The 17615-nt window shown below is 30.2% G+C and overlaps 1 protein-coding gene across 2 annotated transcripts in view; it reads right to left on the bottom strand.

Moving 5' to 3' along the window:
* The window catches only part of LOC106790148 (probable ribonuclease ZC3H12C), a 22979-nt gene extending 6053 nt beyond the window's left edge, over positions 1-16926 (bottom strand). The window contains exon 1 of one of the 2 annotated variants that reach the window (XM_014754878.1): positions 16042-16926. In XM_014754878.1, coding sequence (XP_014610364.1) covers positions 16042-16599 — 558 coding nt within the window. In that variant the 5' untranslated portion in view covers positions 16600-16926. Of the gene's footprint in view, positions 1-7136; positions 7617-16041 lie in introns of those variants that run through there. The other variant, XM_014754879.1, reaches the window with a different exon arrangement.
* Positions 16927-17615: the final 689 nt, after the last annotated feature.

The following is a 17615-nucleotide window of genomic DNA, read 5'->3' on the forward strand; positions in this document are numbered from 1 at the left end:
TACCATATATATTACTATTATATACTATATTATTACTATATATTATTATTACTATATAGTATATCCTCATTATACCATATTATTACTATATATTATTGTTACCATATATATAAATTTAGCTTCCGAAATTGGGATCGGTTTAAGGCCTTCGTCGTACACCGAGTCGTCGGTAGCATCCGTAATAAATTTCTCGCTAACCTTGCGTCGTCGCCCACCACTCCCGGATCTAGTCTAACGCACATACGTGTATTTATACACATGTATCTTACCTATGTATGCATGTATTGTATATATGTATATATATATATAGATGTACGTGGCAGCGCACGTAAGAAACCAACCTGCATATACGTGACCTACGTTCACGGAATACATACACACATACATACATACATATTTGTATATGTGTACATACATAAACGTATGTGAATATACTACACAGAGAAAGATCAGAAATAAGAACACCGATAACAAGATATCGGTATTACCTACGTCGTAAGATTTGACTAATCGATTTGGCTACTTCAAATATATTTTTTTTTTTTTAAATATTATTATAGAAATATTTTTCTATTTATATTTTCATAATGCGTGTAATATTTATAAGATATAGTGTGGTATATTTTAATTATAATTTATTCTAATCGATCGTTTTCGTTGTGATAATCATTTTATCGCGAATCTTTGGAACAATTATTATATATGATTTTATTTATAATATTTGTTTTCTAAATTAAAATATTAATATATTATTTATAAATATATTTTATTCTCTTATAATGTATATTATATCTATAGTATTAGGATTTCATCAGGGTTGGGTCAGAGTTATAAATAAATATGAATTAATTTATATAAATGTGTATAAAATAATAATAATAATAATAATAATAATAATAGTAGAAATTTTAATAGGGATATCAAATAAACAGGTTACGAAACCATGTAATTCTTTGGATGCAATGATCTCTGACGTAGGATAAAAAGGATTAAATAAAATAAATATAAGGAAAAGAATTTAAAAATATAAGTTGATCTCCTTCCGCGTGTCTTTTTTTCTCGTTTTATGAAATTGATTCTCGATATGGCACAAACTGTGTAACTCTATGTCGCAACCGTAGACATTACAATATGCGATGACCTTACGTCATGGGGTTTGCCGAAGGTCCGTTCTTTAACCACGTGTCGTCGGTAAATACATTGCTGAACACTTTCATTCTTATTCATGTACCTTCCTTTTTAGATCTTTTATTATCTATCATTTAACTCGATTACTTAATCGTTAATACATTAATGTAAAATGATCATTTGTTAAATCAATCAAATTCAATAAATAAAAGAAACAGGGAAAGTTGATAAATTGCCCGGAAAGTTCGTGTAACGTAATATTAAAGTGTGTGTTGATTTTAAATTAATTTTCTTTTTTGTATTAAATTCTTATACAAACTTTTTATAAACAATCAAATAATATTAAATATATTATATACATTAAGATATATATAAAAATATTTCGTGTTTAAAATTTGATCTCATAAATCAACATTAATTTTTCTAATACTCTCCCGATAATAAAAAATAGATTACAAAAATATATTTAAATAAGAAAACACAATAATTCTATTTATACTTGATCAATATTTTATATAATTAATGATCAGTATATTTAGTAAAATGATTGATCATAAAAATAGTTGTTATTAAGGAAGAAATTGAATTTCAATATAAATATGTGTCTCGATCGCGAATTCTCTTTGGTAATCAAATTAAGAGGAAAATAATAAACGTTTAAAGCGAAGTTTAATGTTGTTTTTTTTCTGCTTGTGAACGGTTTATAAATACATGTGGATAAGATCGTTCCGATATCGATACGCAATTCTTGTTTCCATCTTGTCGAATACCGTTATTACCGTCCTCGCCGAGCTTTTTCTTTCTCGTTCGAGTCAGTCAAGGCGAATGATCCGATGATCCGATTGGAAAGAATCAATGAATCGATTTATCGATTGAGTTCATGCGAAAAAATATAATTGTTTTATTTTGTTTCTATTTTCTCATCTTTCACCGAACGATTTCGTTTTTATTAATGATCTATATTTAATGACAAATCACAAAAACAATAAGAAAATAATTATTATTAATCGTATGGTGTTTATATTATAGTTACGATCATCATACGTCATTTATTCTATCGATTTCGAAAATTTGCTTTTCTTTTAATAGTCATTTTCTTATTTTACATTTTGGAATTCGAATATTGAATAAATTAACATGCAACACCATTGTATTTAGGCTAATTTTATTAAATAATTTTATAAATATACGCGAAATTGTTATTCCCATTGTGAATTCTTCTGAGAGAAGATTACAATAAATAATAATATATGATATATTTAAAATACTATATATAATGCTACAAATTTTGTATAATAAAAATTAGGAAAATTAATTAATTTTTAATGCAACGGCAATTAAACGGAACCAATTATCTTTATCGAATTATGAAACAATTATTCCTTTCAGTCCTAAAAGGAATACGATCACCCTAATTATAATTCTAACGAATAAAAAATGTAAAAATCGTTCGATTAAACTTAACCCCATATTTTTTATTATCGTCAAATATATTTCTGATTGATTTCCCGGAAAGAGAGAGAGAAGACAATTATGGTTGATATTTATAAAAAAAAAAAAAAAAAATAAAAATGAATAAAGCATCCTCAGATCAGACAGATCGCAAATTTCTTCGAGGTTGGCAGAAAGCAACGTATATACACGTTGTGCACCCCTGCCGACAAGATATTCTCTCACGGAACTGGTTTCACATGATTGTACTGGAGAGAGAGAAGAGAGGAGCATCCTCGACGAAATTGTCCCCTCCCCTCTCTTTCTTCCTCTCCTAAACCTTCTTCTTCTTCTTCTTCTTCTTCGTCTTCAGATATTCCCGAAACTGGTTTTGCGGTGTGGTTAGGAAAAGCACCAAAAAAAGGAAAAAGAAAAAAAGAAAAAAAAGAACGAAAGAAATAATTTCTCACACACCACACACGCTCATCCATAAATCATTTAACCCACGAACCTGAACAAATGATGCAGGGTTGCCTAAAATTTTCTAGGTGGCCCGAAATATTTTTAAATGGATTTAAAATCTTAAACCGATGTCCCCAATTTTCTTTGAATATTTTTTTCTAAAATATTTTAGATTAACTCGCAGATTGTAAAAGATTACACAAGTTAAGTTTTGAAAAAATGAAAAAAAGAAAGATTAGAAAATAATTTGATTTAATGATTTGTAATATAAAAAGGTATCGTTGATATTTGAAATTATTTAAGAATAATATTTTTAGTGTTAAAGAAACACATTCTTGACTAACGAATTTCTAATCCTTGTTTAGTGAGAGTAAGACATGAGAATGGATGTATCATGGAAATATCTAACGATGATCGACTTTCCCTAAGAGATATTTCATGTTTCGAAAGTTTCGTGTTCTTTGCCTATTCCCCCATTATATTTCTTACAAATACAAATTAATATTTAACATCGTACAACAAAAATAAAAAAAAAATTGTAACCCTAACGTTAACCCTTGCATTTAATTTATTTTTCAATGAAAAAAAAAAAAAACATTGTAAGCATAAAAATTGAATGACTGAAAAAGAAAAAAGTAACATTTGTTTTAGACATTGTGTCTAGTTTGTAATTATGCACTTATCTCAAATTAAAAAGAAAATCTTATTTGTATCCCTCCAAAAATTAAGTTTACCAATAAAAAAACCCATACAATTTTATTCTAATTTTCTGATTAATTACATTTAAACTAAATAAACTTTTATTTCAACCAACCCTCAAATTTAAGATACCTCCTAAGGAAGCCCCTAATTTACGATACTTCTAATAAACTTTATAAACACACATAAAAAAACTTAAAATCCAATTATCAATTAAAATTCATTCAATACTTTATTAAATGATATCATTAATGAAAATGAATCACACTTGCAACTATTCAAAAAAAAAAAGAAAAAAAAAACTAAACAAAAAAATATCCTCGTAGGAATAATGAAAAGAAAGTTGGGGGTAGCATAAAATAGCAAAATTTCAAGGCACAATATTCTGATGAAAGAATATCAAGAAAGTCGAGTTACGTAAGACGTAAATTCATTCATCGTTTCACGAGCTTCACGAAGAAGAAGAAGAAGAAGAAGAAGAAGAAGAAGAAGAAGAAGAAGAAGAAGAAGAAGAAGGAGGAGAGGAGGAGGGAGAGGAAGAAAGAGGTGAAGTAGGTGAAAGAGGAAGAGGAGGGTGGTGAAAGGGGGAGTTGAAGGAGGTGAAAGAAAAGGAGAGAAGATCTGGAGGTTTCCAGCCAGCCGGTTGAAAAGAGGGAAACTAACTGCATCTGCCTTGTGAGAGTAAAGAGAGGTGGGGAATGAAGGGAAGGGCGGGGAAGGCTGGGGAAGGTGGGCCAGGCAAAACCCGCTTCCGGGTTGGATACTCGTTCTCTTCTGGCCTTTCGCGCCGATCTCGAACAACGCGGCACTAAAGGTAAAGTGGACAGCAGATTGATTCGCATTAATCGTAGTGTAACCCGGTACTAAACACCGGGTTTACACTCATGGAAAGTGTGCCGATTCCGGCTACTACTTTGAAACCACGCCTCTTCTCATACTACTATTTATTACTTCACATACAACTATCTTGAATATTTTTCTATATTTTCATATATCATTCTCGTGTGTTCGAATTTGTATATTTATATTTAAAATGTTGAATTTTAATTAAAGAAAAATATTCGATTTTATTCGTATATACAAATAAGGGATTTTTGGGATATAATGATAAAATGAAATTTTTCTATCAATGAAATTTTATTTCACCTATCTTCCACTTTGAAATCAAATTTTAAAAATGTCTGTGTGATACGATTTAGATTTAATATTTTCTTTTATTTCATTTGGTTCGATATAAAATTATATGTTGTTATACAAATGAAAATAAAAAAAAAAAGAAAAAAAGGGATGAAGATTTGGTAGAAATAAAAAAGTCTAAAAAAATTTTAAACTTATTCGTATAAACATTATGTCATTGGATACCAACGACGAATTTTTTCCTTCATTAACCATTCTAAAAAAGTTCGACTCGTTTCGTTATGCAACCTGCAACGAGTCGAACCGTTCGCTTTCGAATCGTTTGTCCTATGAACCGGACTGAAAGTCTATTTTGGTTACGCGTAAACTTACTGATCGGAATTAAATAATCGTATAAAATGAATCGTTCAAATATTTCAATTGTTATTTAAACATTTTAATAAAAAATAAAATTTTTAATGTTAGTAAATACGCATCAATATTCTACAATTATTCAACAATAAACATCAAATCAATCCTCATTTCAGTTATAAATGATTAAACAAATTAATTATCACGTTAAAAAGTATTTGTTATTGATAAAAAACGAAGAAAGCATTATCACTTCTGTTTTTCTTATCAGACTTCAAATGACGTCAAGAAGAATGCATAAATAAACAGTGAAATAACAAGTTTCTTCGTCTTTACAAATCAAAAGTATTTACATACGCATGATCAATTTATAAATTAGGTTAACATAATTATGATGCAAAAACAAAAATAAAATATTGTGGATCGGTGATTAAAGTTTTTTTTTTTTTGTATATTTTTCTCGATATAATTAAAATCGTATAACTTTAGTAATATTAATCGGATCTGCTAACATTTATGTGCATTTGAGAATACTGAAATATTCTAAAATAATTAAAAAAAAGAAAAAAGTTGCAATATTTGTTCATTCAATCGAAAGTAGTAACATCTCGAAAATGTAACTTAAAATTTGATTACAAAAAATAGAAGAATGCTACCAAAGATGTTAACAAACTTTATGATACAGTATCATTACATGTTGCATGAAACTGATACGTTTTTAATCTGGAAATTAGAATGTGAAAGATTCATCTGACTCTGATCGATCGATCAATAGAGAAATCGATGAAATGATTGGAAAAATTGAGAAAAAAACCATCACATTGACAGTCATAATATCGATAAAGAATCAAACACCGATCAGAAAGATTTAAATCATTTGGAAAAGGCTGGATGCGAAATATGTGAATGAAACAAATTCGTTTGATTTTTGCGTTCAAATGCGAAGAAACTTTTTCCCCGATCAGATATATTATTAAAAAATAAATTAAAAAAAAAATTAAAAAAAAGTAATAAAAATAATAAACGTGTTAGTGAAGAAGAGAGAAAGAGATATAACATGGGTGCGTTTAGTATCCTTTCATTGTTGGTAGAAAATGATTACGAGTAGGCGGATGTAAAAGCGGATACGGCCTCTAAGACGCGCCAGTGTGTTCCTACACATATAGAAAAAGCAACTCTCCCGATCGTTGTACTTTCTTATCGGTGTTTTATCAGGGTGAGACATAGTCAAACTAATTAACAATCGACCAGTCGATTGCTACCAACGAATCGATGTAAACCGGATGACAACTAATCGGCTGGATAATTATAATCTCGTAAACGTCATTCCCGATTGCGTTTTACTTGTGTACCATCGGGACACACCGATATTTAAAATAATTATCAACAATTTTTTCGTATCCGAAACATTTGCCGAACAATTACGAACGTTTACGAATATTTACCGAAAATATTTACATTGCCAATTCGTTACTCACAAATGGGAAAAAACGAATAAACTTATTTATTTTTATTGCATTACGCGTGTCGATAAACGACAAATATTTGAAAAAAAAAGAATACTTTCTATTTTATTATATTTTGTAATTTTCTACAAGACATGTATGAAAATTTAATTATTTAATAAAAAAAATTAAATACAACGTATGTTTCGAGCTAGTTTATATTTTTAAAATACACGTGTTATATGTAATTTTTTGTATTTAATACTTTTTAAATAACTTCTTATATATATATATATATGAAATTATTATTTATATTGGTTTTAATAGAGATGCAGGTAATATCGTTGAAATATATGTTATGTGCGATGTAAATGCTATGGAAAAACTGCGAAAAGTTTAATAGAACGGCGTCTCGTTCGTTCGTTCGCTTTCTCGGAGAAATTCGAAACGTGCGTCGCGTCGTTTCTCTCCTTTGGAACTCACCTTTCCCGCGACCGTCATTCCAATCTCGCTTGGTACCGCGAGTTCTCGAGAAAAAGAACGTAGCAATTCCGTTTCGTTCCAGTAAGTTCAGACAACCACTATGTTAGAAGAAATTATTTTTTTCCTTCAGCTCTAATCTTCGATTTCAAAACATTCCCAACGATCCTCTTCTTCCCTTTTTATTCTTTCTACACTGCACACTCTCCTAATTCTAATATTAATTATTTATTCAAAATATAATTATTACAAAATATACAAATAGTGTCTCAAAAATTGAAAGAAAAACCATTGACTCAATCGAGAAATAACGAAAACACGTGTACGCGTTTCGAAGACGTTTGGAAGAAAACACTTTTATATTATTTAGAGAATAAACAAAAATAGAGAGAATCGAAAATATAAAAAATAAAAGAAAAAGGATGAAAGTAATATACGATTCACGACAATATGCGTGCGCACTCGGCGAAAGCCGCGCGGTGAATGGAGCAGTCGCTTCTCCGCGTGGCTCACGACGTCACAGATTCTATCCCCACTCCGGTTCTACCCCCACCACTTTCATCGTGCGACACTAGGCGTCCTGGTTCCACCCTTCTCCCCGCCACCCTACCGACACTCCTCATACGATCGATCTGCGAGCCTAATCGCACGCAGAGAACGTTATTCTCTCTTCTTTTACAAACACCATTAGAAAATTCTACTTTAATTTTAAACTTATGACACGTTCACATCTCCCATGTCAATTTTATTAACATCAAACAGATAACGATCCATCTTAAGTAGAATTTTAATTTATTTTTATAACCCGTGTTATAACCTTTTTCTTATTTACCTTTATCACGATTACATTACAATTATATTATTCGTCATTTATTTATATAATAATAATTATATTAATAGTATTAGAGATATATAAGTATTTAAAATATGTATGCTATTACAGTACTGAAATTGTTATTAGCATTTATAGTTCTTTTATTTTAAGAGAATATTTTAAGATCACTCCATCCAAGGTTCACGTTATAAACGTTTTTATTTCTTTTTTACATTTTTTATATAATGCCAAAATTATTAATTTAATTCACTTAATGATTTTTATTTTTACTTTTTAATGATGTACACGCGCACAATTATAAATTGGATTTTTATAATAAAAATAATTGAAGAAGAATTAACGATACTTACTTAACGATTATCGATACGAAATCGTCACCGTTTTCGATCGCTTTCTCGATCGCATTGGACAGAGTTAGGGTGGTTTGATCGTGACCGTCGTGGTGCACGCGTCACGGTAACAACAGGGACGTCATGTGTTCCCATTTAAAGTGGAATATTTTCAATAACTATAATATAATTGACACAGTTATTATTAATCTTTTATTCATTAAAAATCACTTTTATTCTAAAATCATTATTCATCAAAATTGGATTATTCAAAAAATATATATTTGATCATCGTTAATTGAGAATCATGTCGTTAATTAAATTTTTACATGTGTAATAATTAATTTCATTGGAATAGCAATGAAGATAATTATCAAATGATGGGATAAAAAAAAAGAAACTAAACTATGGGAATAAATGTAACAGTCAATGGCGATGGGAATGCTTTGGACAGCCCTGTTATCGGAGGATGTAAGAGTACCGCACGATGCACCGCACAGTGCATCGCACTAAACCGTGGCAGTCGTGTCGAATGATCCTAAGGGATCGCAAGGGAATCGTGAATTGCATCCAACACTGGCACGATTCTAGTCAAATCGTTAAATCCTTATGGTAAGAGAAAAATAAGAATAAGAAGAAGAAGAACATTTATTGAACTTACGATGTGAAAGGGGACATGTCCTAGTAGTAACAAGAAGAAGATTTAGAACACACAAAAAAGGAACCGAAAAAAATAAACGAAGAAAATCAATCTTATCCGGTATACTCGAATAGAATGAAAAAGTGTATAAGCTTGTATGTGTGTAAAGGAGTTCGTGAACATCCGTTAATAAAGAGGCACGACTTCCGGATGTTGATGTTGAAAAGTAGGGCACAAGTCGTGGCGTGTGGCAGAGGCCTTCGGCCATCACCGATCGCCGACCTGGTCTTTCTCAGGATTATACTTCCAATTGGCTTTCTAATTGAGAAGCTATACTTGGATCCGGCTTTATGAGATCTTATATTCATCATAATATATTTCATTTTTTTTTAATACTGTTATTATTTAAAAAAATCTTTCGTAATATTAATATTATAATACAATTAAAATGTATTAGATTGCTTTGAAAATTCGTTATGATAATTATTTTGAACTCTTTGCACTCGAGGCCTTTTTCGCTCGGGTTAATCATCCAACACGATTTTCCGCATATTTGATGAATTTCTTACAACTATTTTGAAATTTTTTCATACACAATTTAACGTTTAAAACTTTGATATTTTAGTTTCTCATTCGGATTCCAACAAAACTGCAGGTCGAAGTAGAAGTTCGATCTCGTGTCTGACCAATGCCCGGCTTAGGATCGGGCATTGTATATAAAAATATAATAGCAATAATTACAGTACAATTAGTACAGTACAGTTATACTGTAATCCCAATTATGTTGAGTCGGCTAGCGAATAATGTTGAAATATTTCATAATTTATATTTAAATAAATAATAATGACACTTTTTATTGAAATTATTTAATATAATTCATATATAAATAAATAATATATATTAATATTTTTTTTTATATATTAAAAGAATCCTAATAAATTGTTAATTGAACAAGCCAATAATTTTGTTTGAATATGCCAAGTCCAAATGTACATCAAAAACCTTATACTTGACAATTTTGAATCCAAATTAGGTTTAAACCTTGTCTCTAAGGTGTCCTTATAGATATTATTAATGCGTTAGAATAGTATGAGTAAGAGAATGAACGAATGTGATCAGAGAGAAAGAGAAAGAAGAGATGAAAAAGGAAGGGAGAGGTGAAGTCAGAGAGGAAGCGCGAACGTGTACGTCTACAGGAAAGAGTTATATATATATATAAATCTAGCGATCTGAAGTATGCTCTATATTTAATCGATTTGACTATATTCGGTAATATTCGCGACTTTGTTCGTNATATATAAGTGTATATATGTAGATATATATGTATATATATATATATACCTATATACTACGTACTACAGGGTGCCACCTGCCCGATACTTCTCGAGGAAACGGTCAAAGACCCGATAGAATGGCGTGGCACGAAGCGCCACCTTCTTCCTCTTTAAAGGTCTCTTCACAACAAAACCCTTTATTAAATATAATAATAATAATTCTTTATTACACAGGACGCGCGCAGGGCAATATAATTCTGTCCACCTTGAATATCTCCGTTATTTACAATCGTGGTAAAAAATTTCAAAGAAAAAAATTGCACTGTTGCAAACGGGAAATCCAAATGGGTAATAGGTAAAGGATTGTTTCTCACGGTCATTTTTTTTTTTTTACGAGATTTAAAGTTAATTAAGTGTTAGTATAATATTGCATTGTTACATTTTATAAAATTGTGCAAACTGTGTGTTGCATTAATTTATTAACAATTTATTTTATTAGATATATATATTTTATTATCAATATTAATTGGCAATTATAATGTGAAAACCTGGATTGACTGTATAGTTAATTTTAATTTTAGTTTACACATTACATCTTATATTATATTATTCTTTTTTTTATAATTATGTGTGATAAAAACAATTTTCCCATACATTAAATAAAAAAGACATTAATTTTGGTTTCGAACGCATGTTGACGTTCACGTTCGTTATTTTAATAGTCGTCAATCATGTTATTTTTATTAATTATCAATGAAGAAGTTAAAGAAGTCAATGACCTTTTATAATTTTATGGTTTATTCGCCAGAAGCAAATATATGTAAGCAGCAGGTAGTTAATTTCTGGAACGAGAATCAGTAATAACAAACGGCTATGTTCGACGAGTTCTCAAGTTGACGTATGGCATAGGATTAGTCTGTCGATGGAAAGCTACACCTACAAGGTGAAAGCCGAGTATGCTATACTAACTACGACATACCAACTACGAATCGTTTTATCTTATTATTTTTCTATTCAAAGTTTATTAATCTATTTCATTTCATAAACTTTAAAATCCATATAAAAATCACACATGGGAATGTTACATTATTTATAATTAATATCAAATATTATATAACAATATAATTTGTTTTCTGTGCGTTATATATATATTTTTTAAAAACTTCTATATAAAATTTGTTTAGCAGAGTAACCAAATAGCACATAAATATTATAATAAAAATTAATACTACGATACTATTTTTTTATTTCATAAGAAATTTATAAAATAAAAATAAATAAATTCGTAATACATCGATGGAATAAATTATTAAACAGAGATTAACAACACAAATGTAAAATTCTTACGGAAATTATATAAAAATTAAATTAAATATATATTATAATAAAATAATAATAATTTTTGTAACATTTTCACAGAGAGAGAGAGAGATGGAAAATTATTTATACGTAGAAGAATTTTTAATTAAATAATCCCACATTCCACTTATGTGTTCATGCATATTTTACATACGCGCATTTGCACATATATAATAATCTTAAAATATGCGTTTCGTTCACGAAGTTAAAACACATACACGCATATGTACAAATATATAAATAGAATGAGAGAGAGAAAACCGCGTGCTGTTTGACGCGCGCGTGATCCCGGATGCAACCAGAAGAAACTTAACTCTCGAGGATGCGTTTCGTTAACCCACGCGTGACCTCTATTCGATCGTCCACCCTCTAACGATTCGATAACAAAGACAATTAAACATATACAAGTAAAAGTGAATGATTAAAAAAATCCTAAAAAACTAACAATTATGCACTAGAAATAATTTTCAAATCTAAAGACATCACGCAATTGATTTCTCTCAAAAGTGAATTAAAAATTCTTCAAATATCATCAATATAATATATACACAAACATAATATTTAATTTATTAATAAATTATATAATAAATGAATTGAATTGCCTATAAAGTTCACCCCGATGACTATTTTTTATATCTATGTTAAAACAATTAGTTGTAATTGACAATTATACTAGTAACGCGAAGAAAGTAATTACCATTTGATATTTAACCAATTTAGCTATGGTGATTTCTTTGAAAAGTGTCTGCTTAAATTGTGTCGTAAAAATAGCTATAACAGGAAAACACTCTAACACGTTAAAACAGTAAAAACATAAAAGTGGCTAATAAAACTTGGAAATATGGTCAAATAGAACACACGTTTGCACAAACTTGTTTCATTATTTTTGTATCCCCTGGCAACCCTAACAAATGTCTATACATTATTTAAGTGGGTTTCACATCTTGTATATAAATTGTTTAAATATATTAGACAGTTCCAGATTCATTAATGCATCCAATGTTGCCTGTTTTGATCTGCCCTATATGATTTTTCCACATTCACCGATCGTAAATTGTATTGACCACATTTCTATTTAAATAGGTTAATGGATTAATTTGATTTAGTCCAACGTTACACTTGATAGATCTACATGAATATAATACACGTAAGTAATTATATCTATTTATCTGTCTAGAGAATTTTAATCGTTCCGATAGCAGTGATATCGTAGTATTTGAATAACAATAAGTCACTGCCATTGGTAAAACTGAATGAGAACTTGTTCAGAGAAGTGCGTAGGTTGTTCTACAATGGTTGGAAAGAAGTCGGCCTTCGAAGAGTTCCTAGCTTATACACTTTCAAATTCCCGAGGACCACTAAACCTTTATGAATATAAACATAACAAGTGGGATTATTTCGATCATTCATGATCGAAACACCGATTTAATTTCAAATTCTATTCGAGATTTAAAATATTGTTCATTTTTCTCCCTCTCTCATTCATAGATTAACAAATAAATTTCTTACTTCCACGTTCGAATATGTTTCAAAAAAATAAATTAACCCTCGCATAGATTATTTTATTCGATTAAAGATTTGCTTGCCAATAATATGTGCGCGCGAATTTGTACAAATATATTCGATTAATATTTTTAAATAAATTTACATAAGATTTTTATTTAAAATCGGCAAAAACATTACAGGCAAACCCTGACGCAATACTAACGCAAAATTGTACGATTACCTGAAAAGTTCTCTTATCGATTTAGGAAAAAAGAAAAAACGTATTTGAATGTTAACTTTAATTGTCACGAATTTTTTGGACAATCCAATATACTTTACGAATAAGTAAAGATAAAAGTATAGTATTTGAAAATGTCTACATTCCAATCCCTATGCGAAATGTATATATTTATAAATGTGTATTTATATTTATATATATGCGTTCGTGATCGATAGTGATCCTTACAGCATTAAGATAAAATTTTTTCGAACTATTACAAAAGCACTCTGCGCATACATATATGTATGCATGTGATCAAGATAAAATGACGTCAGCTACCAAAAGGTACTGTCGTATATCGTTTAGTGGTGATCACGATCTCGATCGATTTATTCCTGTGAATTACATCGCTCTACCTTTCTCTATATGGTTTACATTTCGAACACACTTACGTCAGATGTCAAAAGGTTCATAATAACGAATTAAGAACGAATTCATTTAATTTGGATTAAATTCTAAATCCCTTCAACGTTCTTGCATTTATTCTCTTGAAACTATAATGCAGTAAATGAATTATTTTTATGATATGGGATTTCAATTCTTAGATCTATTATATTTGCTTGGGGAAAAAGTTTCTTCGTATTTTTCCGATAGATGATTTCAGGATCGCATAACTTTTTTATTAACTATCGTTTTTCTTTTTTCTAAACCACGAACGATTAGTGCATGCAAAGAAGAAACGAATGAAATAATTCGTAACGATCGAAGTAAAGAAATAAATATAAAATTCTAATCAAAATTTGATTAAATTTATTTTAAATATAAATAAGTTAAAATGTTTCACCAATCACATCCTATATTTTGTTTTAACACAATCAAAAGAATTTAGCACCTTCTATCACTTTCAAGGATCACCGATCTAAGAAACAGATTTCGTGACAGATCGCGACAAACATTCTTTAGCAGCTTGCTAAACCATTCTCTTTCCGTACACGGTGAACGGTAATAGGAACTCTAACATTAGCTCATCTAATAAATTAACAGTGAGCAGATAAAATAAGAGAAAATTAAAAACATTGATTACTATGCAATACACACATCAATTTTCTAATCATATTACTGTTCAATCTGAATCAAAAATATTCTAACGAAATCTCATACTGCAAATCAATAACAGGCGTTATTTTTTTTCTCTTATCTAACTTCCCGCAACGCTAAAGTAAACACAGTTTCTTGGAATGTAATAATTACTAGTTGGAATGAATACAACAGGAAATACGTCAAGAGCATAACAAAATATTTTATAATAAATTAAACGAAGTAAAATTGTCAGCCAGTTACATTTTTTCTATCCCCGAAAATGATGAAACTATGTATCTAAGTTTATATCTCTTTTTTTTCAAATTATGTACAAGAACTATACTTATGTATTATACATGCTAACAAGAATAAACAGAGGACAATGATCTACAATCGATGTAACGAGGAGACTGCTTGGCGTCGGACCTTTTATCCCCCACCACTTACACCTAATTCCCGTCCTAATTGGTTGGATTTAAGAGCAGTAACCGGTAGCACGTGCGCGTGGCACGTGCCATTAGGAATTCAACTTTGCAATTCTTTTCCTATAAATATTTCTTATTTTTACTATTATTTCTAAGAATCTTTAAACTATTCTATGATTCATTCTGTCTAATTCCTAAGAAATTTATAAATCTTGCGTATATAACTTTAATATTAATATTAATATTTAAATTAATTTTATGCACCAATTTTTTGTTATATCAATATATTAAAAATGATAATTATTTGTTGTATTCAATATAAAACACGTATTTTTATATTTAATTTCATTCTTGTATCTGATTGAAATGATTGTATATGAAGAAATAACGAAGAATAATAAAGTTTTCCTACCTATAGAAAGGCTGAAAAGTTCTGAATACAACATGTGGAGGGGTGCAATAGAATGATCTGTTATTTCGTACATTGAAGAAGCTAAAGATGCATTTTGGAAATTGGTTTATAAAAAATACCACACAAAACAGCAATACAGAGCTTAATCTTTAAAAAATGTCCTTCTTTGAAGTATAAAGATATATAAACTATTAAATTATGCGTAAAATTATTTCAAAAAATAGCTGTATATTTATATTTAATAATAACGATTGAGTGTGGTTTATTAAATATGATAAAATAGGAATGATTTAAATGAAAAGTAAGATTATAAGCTATCGAATAGTCTCGATTATGACCTGTACCAAATTCAGGTTTGTGACACAGATCTCGTCTCCATTTAGGCTGAGGTATACGTAATATATATGTATATACAGAATATCCCGAAGTTTACCGGTCAAACTAATGGAACACCTCAAACAATATGTTTTGATAATTATAACAGGGGATTTAAACAAAAATTGTTTTTATATGATTTATTTTATAATATTATATTGTAATATAAAAAAATCATAAATTTCAATTTTTATGAATTTAATCCATTGGCATAATAACCGGCATATATACAGCGCGTCCAACCGAATAAAACGTAAAAGTTTCTTTTTTAAATTTGTTTAAAAATGAAGCGCCACGTAGAAAAAAAAATTGTATTCTATTATATTTTTCTATCTTATTTTTCCAAAAAAAGGAGAATCCTGACGCAACTCTGTGCCAATTCGTAAATATTATTCAGCTGGATCCTGTATAAATCGAACATAAAAACATAATGCAATTGAATAAAACAAGAATAACAAACCAAAAGAAGCTTACCTTAACTTCATAATGAATATCATCAGAAATGGAAATGAAATCTTTGCTCACTCCCGGAAGCAACATCATCGTCGTTTCCTCCTCTTTCTCCCCCTTCTCCTCGTTTACATAAGGACATGTAAGAAGGTCTTTGGTAGAACGAGGGTTCTCTCCCTCCACTGGATCAGCAGAACATATACCAGTAATACCCGAAAGGGATTCCGTTAAAGAGCTCTCTTCGAGGATTCGAAACACCATCTCATTCTCGTTGGAATCGTCGTTGGGAGAGGAGGTGTATTGCTTTCCCTTCTTACCGACATCAACAAAACTGTCGATTTTTTTTCTCGATTTACCCTTCCCCCTTCGATCATCGAGTTCAGCCTCTGGCGTATTCTCCCCTCCGGATTCATCCATGTTCAAAACGGTGGAGGATTGAACGAGGCTCGTCATCATCATCGTAGTCGTCGTTGTAGTTGTCGTTGTCTTTCCACCACCAGCAAACGATTGCTGCTGTTGCTGTTGGTGCAAGCTTTCGAGATTTCTACGATCGAGCCGAATACGTGAACGAGCCTCGCCCATCTCCTCCTCCTTCTTTGATACCTCTCCGACGTCATTCGTCGCATTCGCTGATTATATAGTACCGACAGAAAGAGAAAGAATGATAGATAGATAGATAGAAAGAGAGAGAGAAAGAGAGAGAGAGAGGATTGAGTGACAGGAAAGAGGGACAAAAAAAGAGAAAGAAAAAAAAAAGAGATGTAAGAAGCGTTGAGAACGTGAGTCGCGTATTACACACGTACACACCGTGTCTTGATTCCAACTACATGATCTGTCCGAGTCGAGACGCGATTCACTCCCGTTACCGCGGGAACGACTGACGCCCTCCCTACGTCTGTCCTCTTCATCCACCCTCCTCCTCCTCCAACCCCTTCACCCACCACCCTCCTCCTCATCGTTCTCTCACCTCTCCCCCACCCCCAATCCTACTCTCCTATACGCACCGTAAACGCGCTGCTCATCTCTACCACTAACCCGGCGCATTGTGCTCAGAGTGAGAGAAAGAAAGAGGGAGGAATGTTCTTAGTTTTCTAATTCACGATATACTTTTATAATTTCTTAACGCCTAGTCAAACTATGTTGTTTATGTGTACTTTTTTTTCTTTTTTTTCTTAATTTTAATATTTATATGAAATGTATTTGTGATTATAGTAGGTTGGTCGACAAATTTTTATAAGCCTCGACTAAAAATCTTTTATTTCTTTTTTTTTTTTTTTTTTTTTTTTAATAAAAATTAATTTCATCGAAATAAAATTGTTTCTACGATAAGAGACTCAAGACTTTTCAAATCACCCATGTATATGATTATATGTATGTGTATATATACGTGGTAGTAATTTTTATAATACAAATTTATTTATCTAATTTATTTTATAATATACATCATGAATTCAACTTTTTTAACTTTAATCTACTGTCATAATTATCAATCCATATACAGCCATTCTAAAGGCTATTTTGTTAATATCAATGTAACATGTTTACTTCGTTTAAATTTACATTTTTCATGTTTCTTTTTGTTCTTTTTATTTTGTGCA

The sequence above is a fragment of the Polistes canadensis genome, unplaced genomic scaffold, assembly GCF_001313835.1.
Source record: "Polistes canadensis isolate GaletaPanama2010 unplaced genomic scaffold, ASM131383v1 scaffold_217, whole genome shotgun sequence".
Lineage (NCBI taxonomy): Eukaryota > Metazoa > Arthropoda > Insecta > Hymenoptera > Vespidae > Polistes > Polistes canadensis.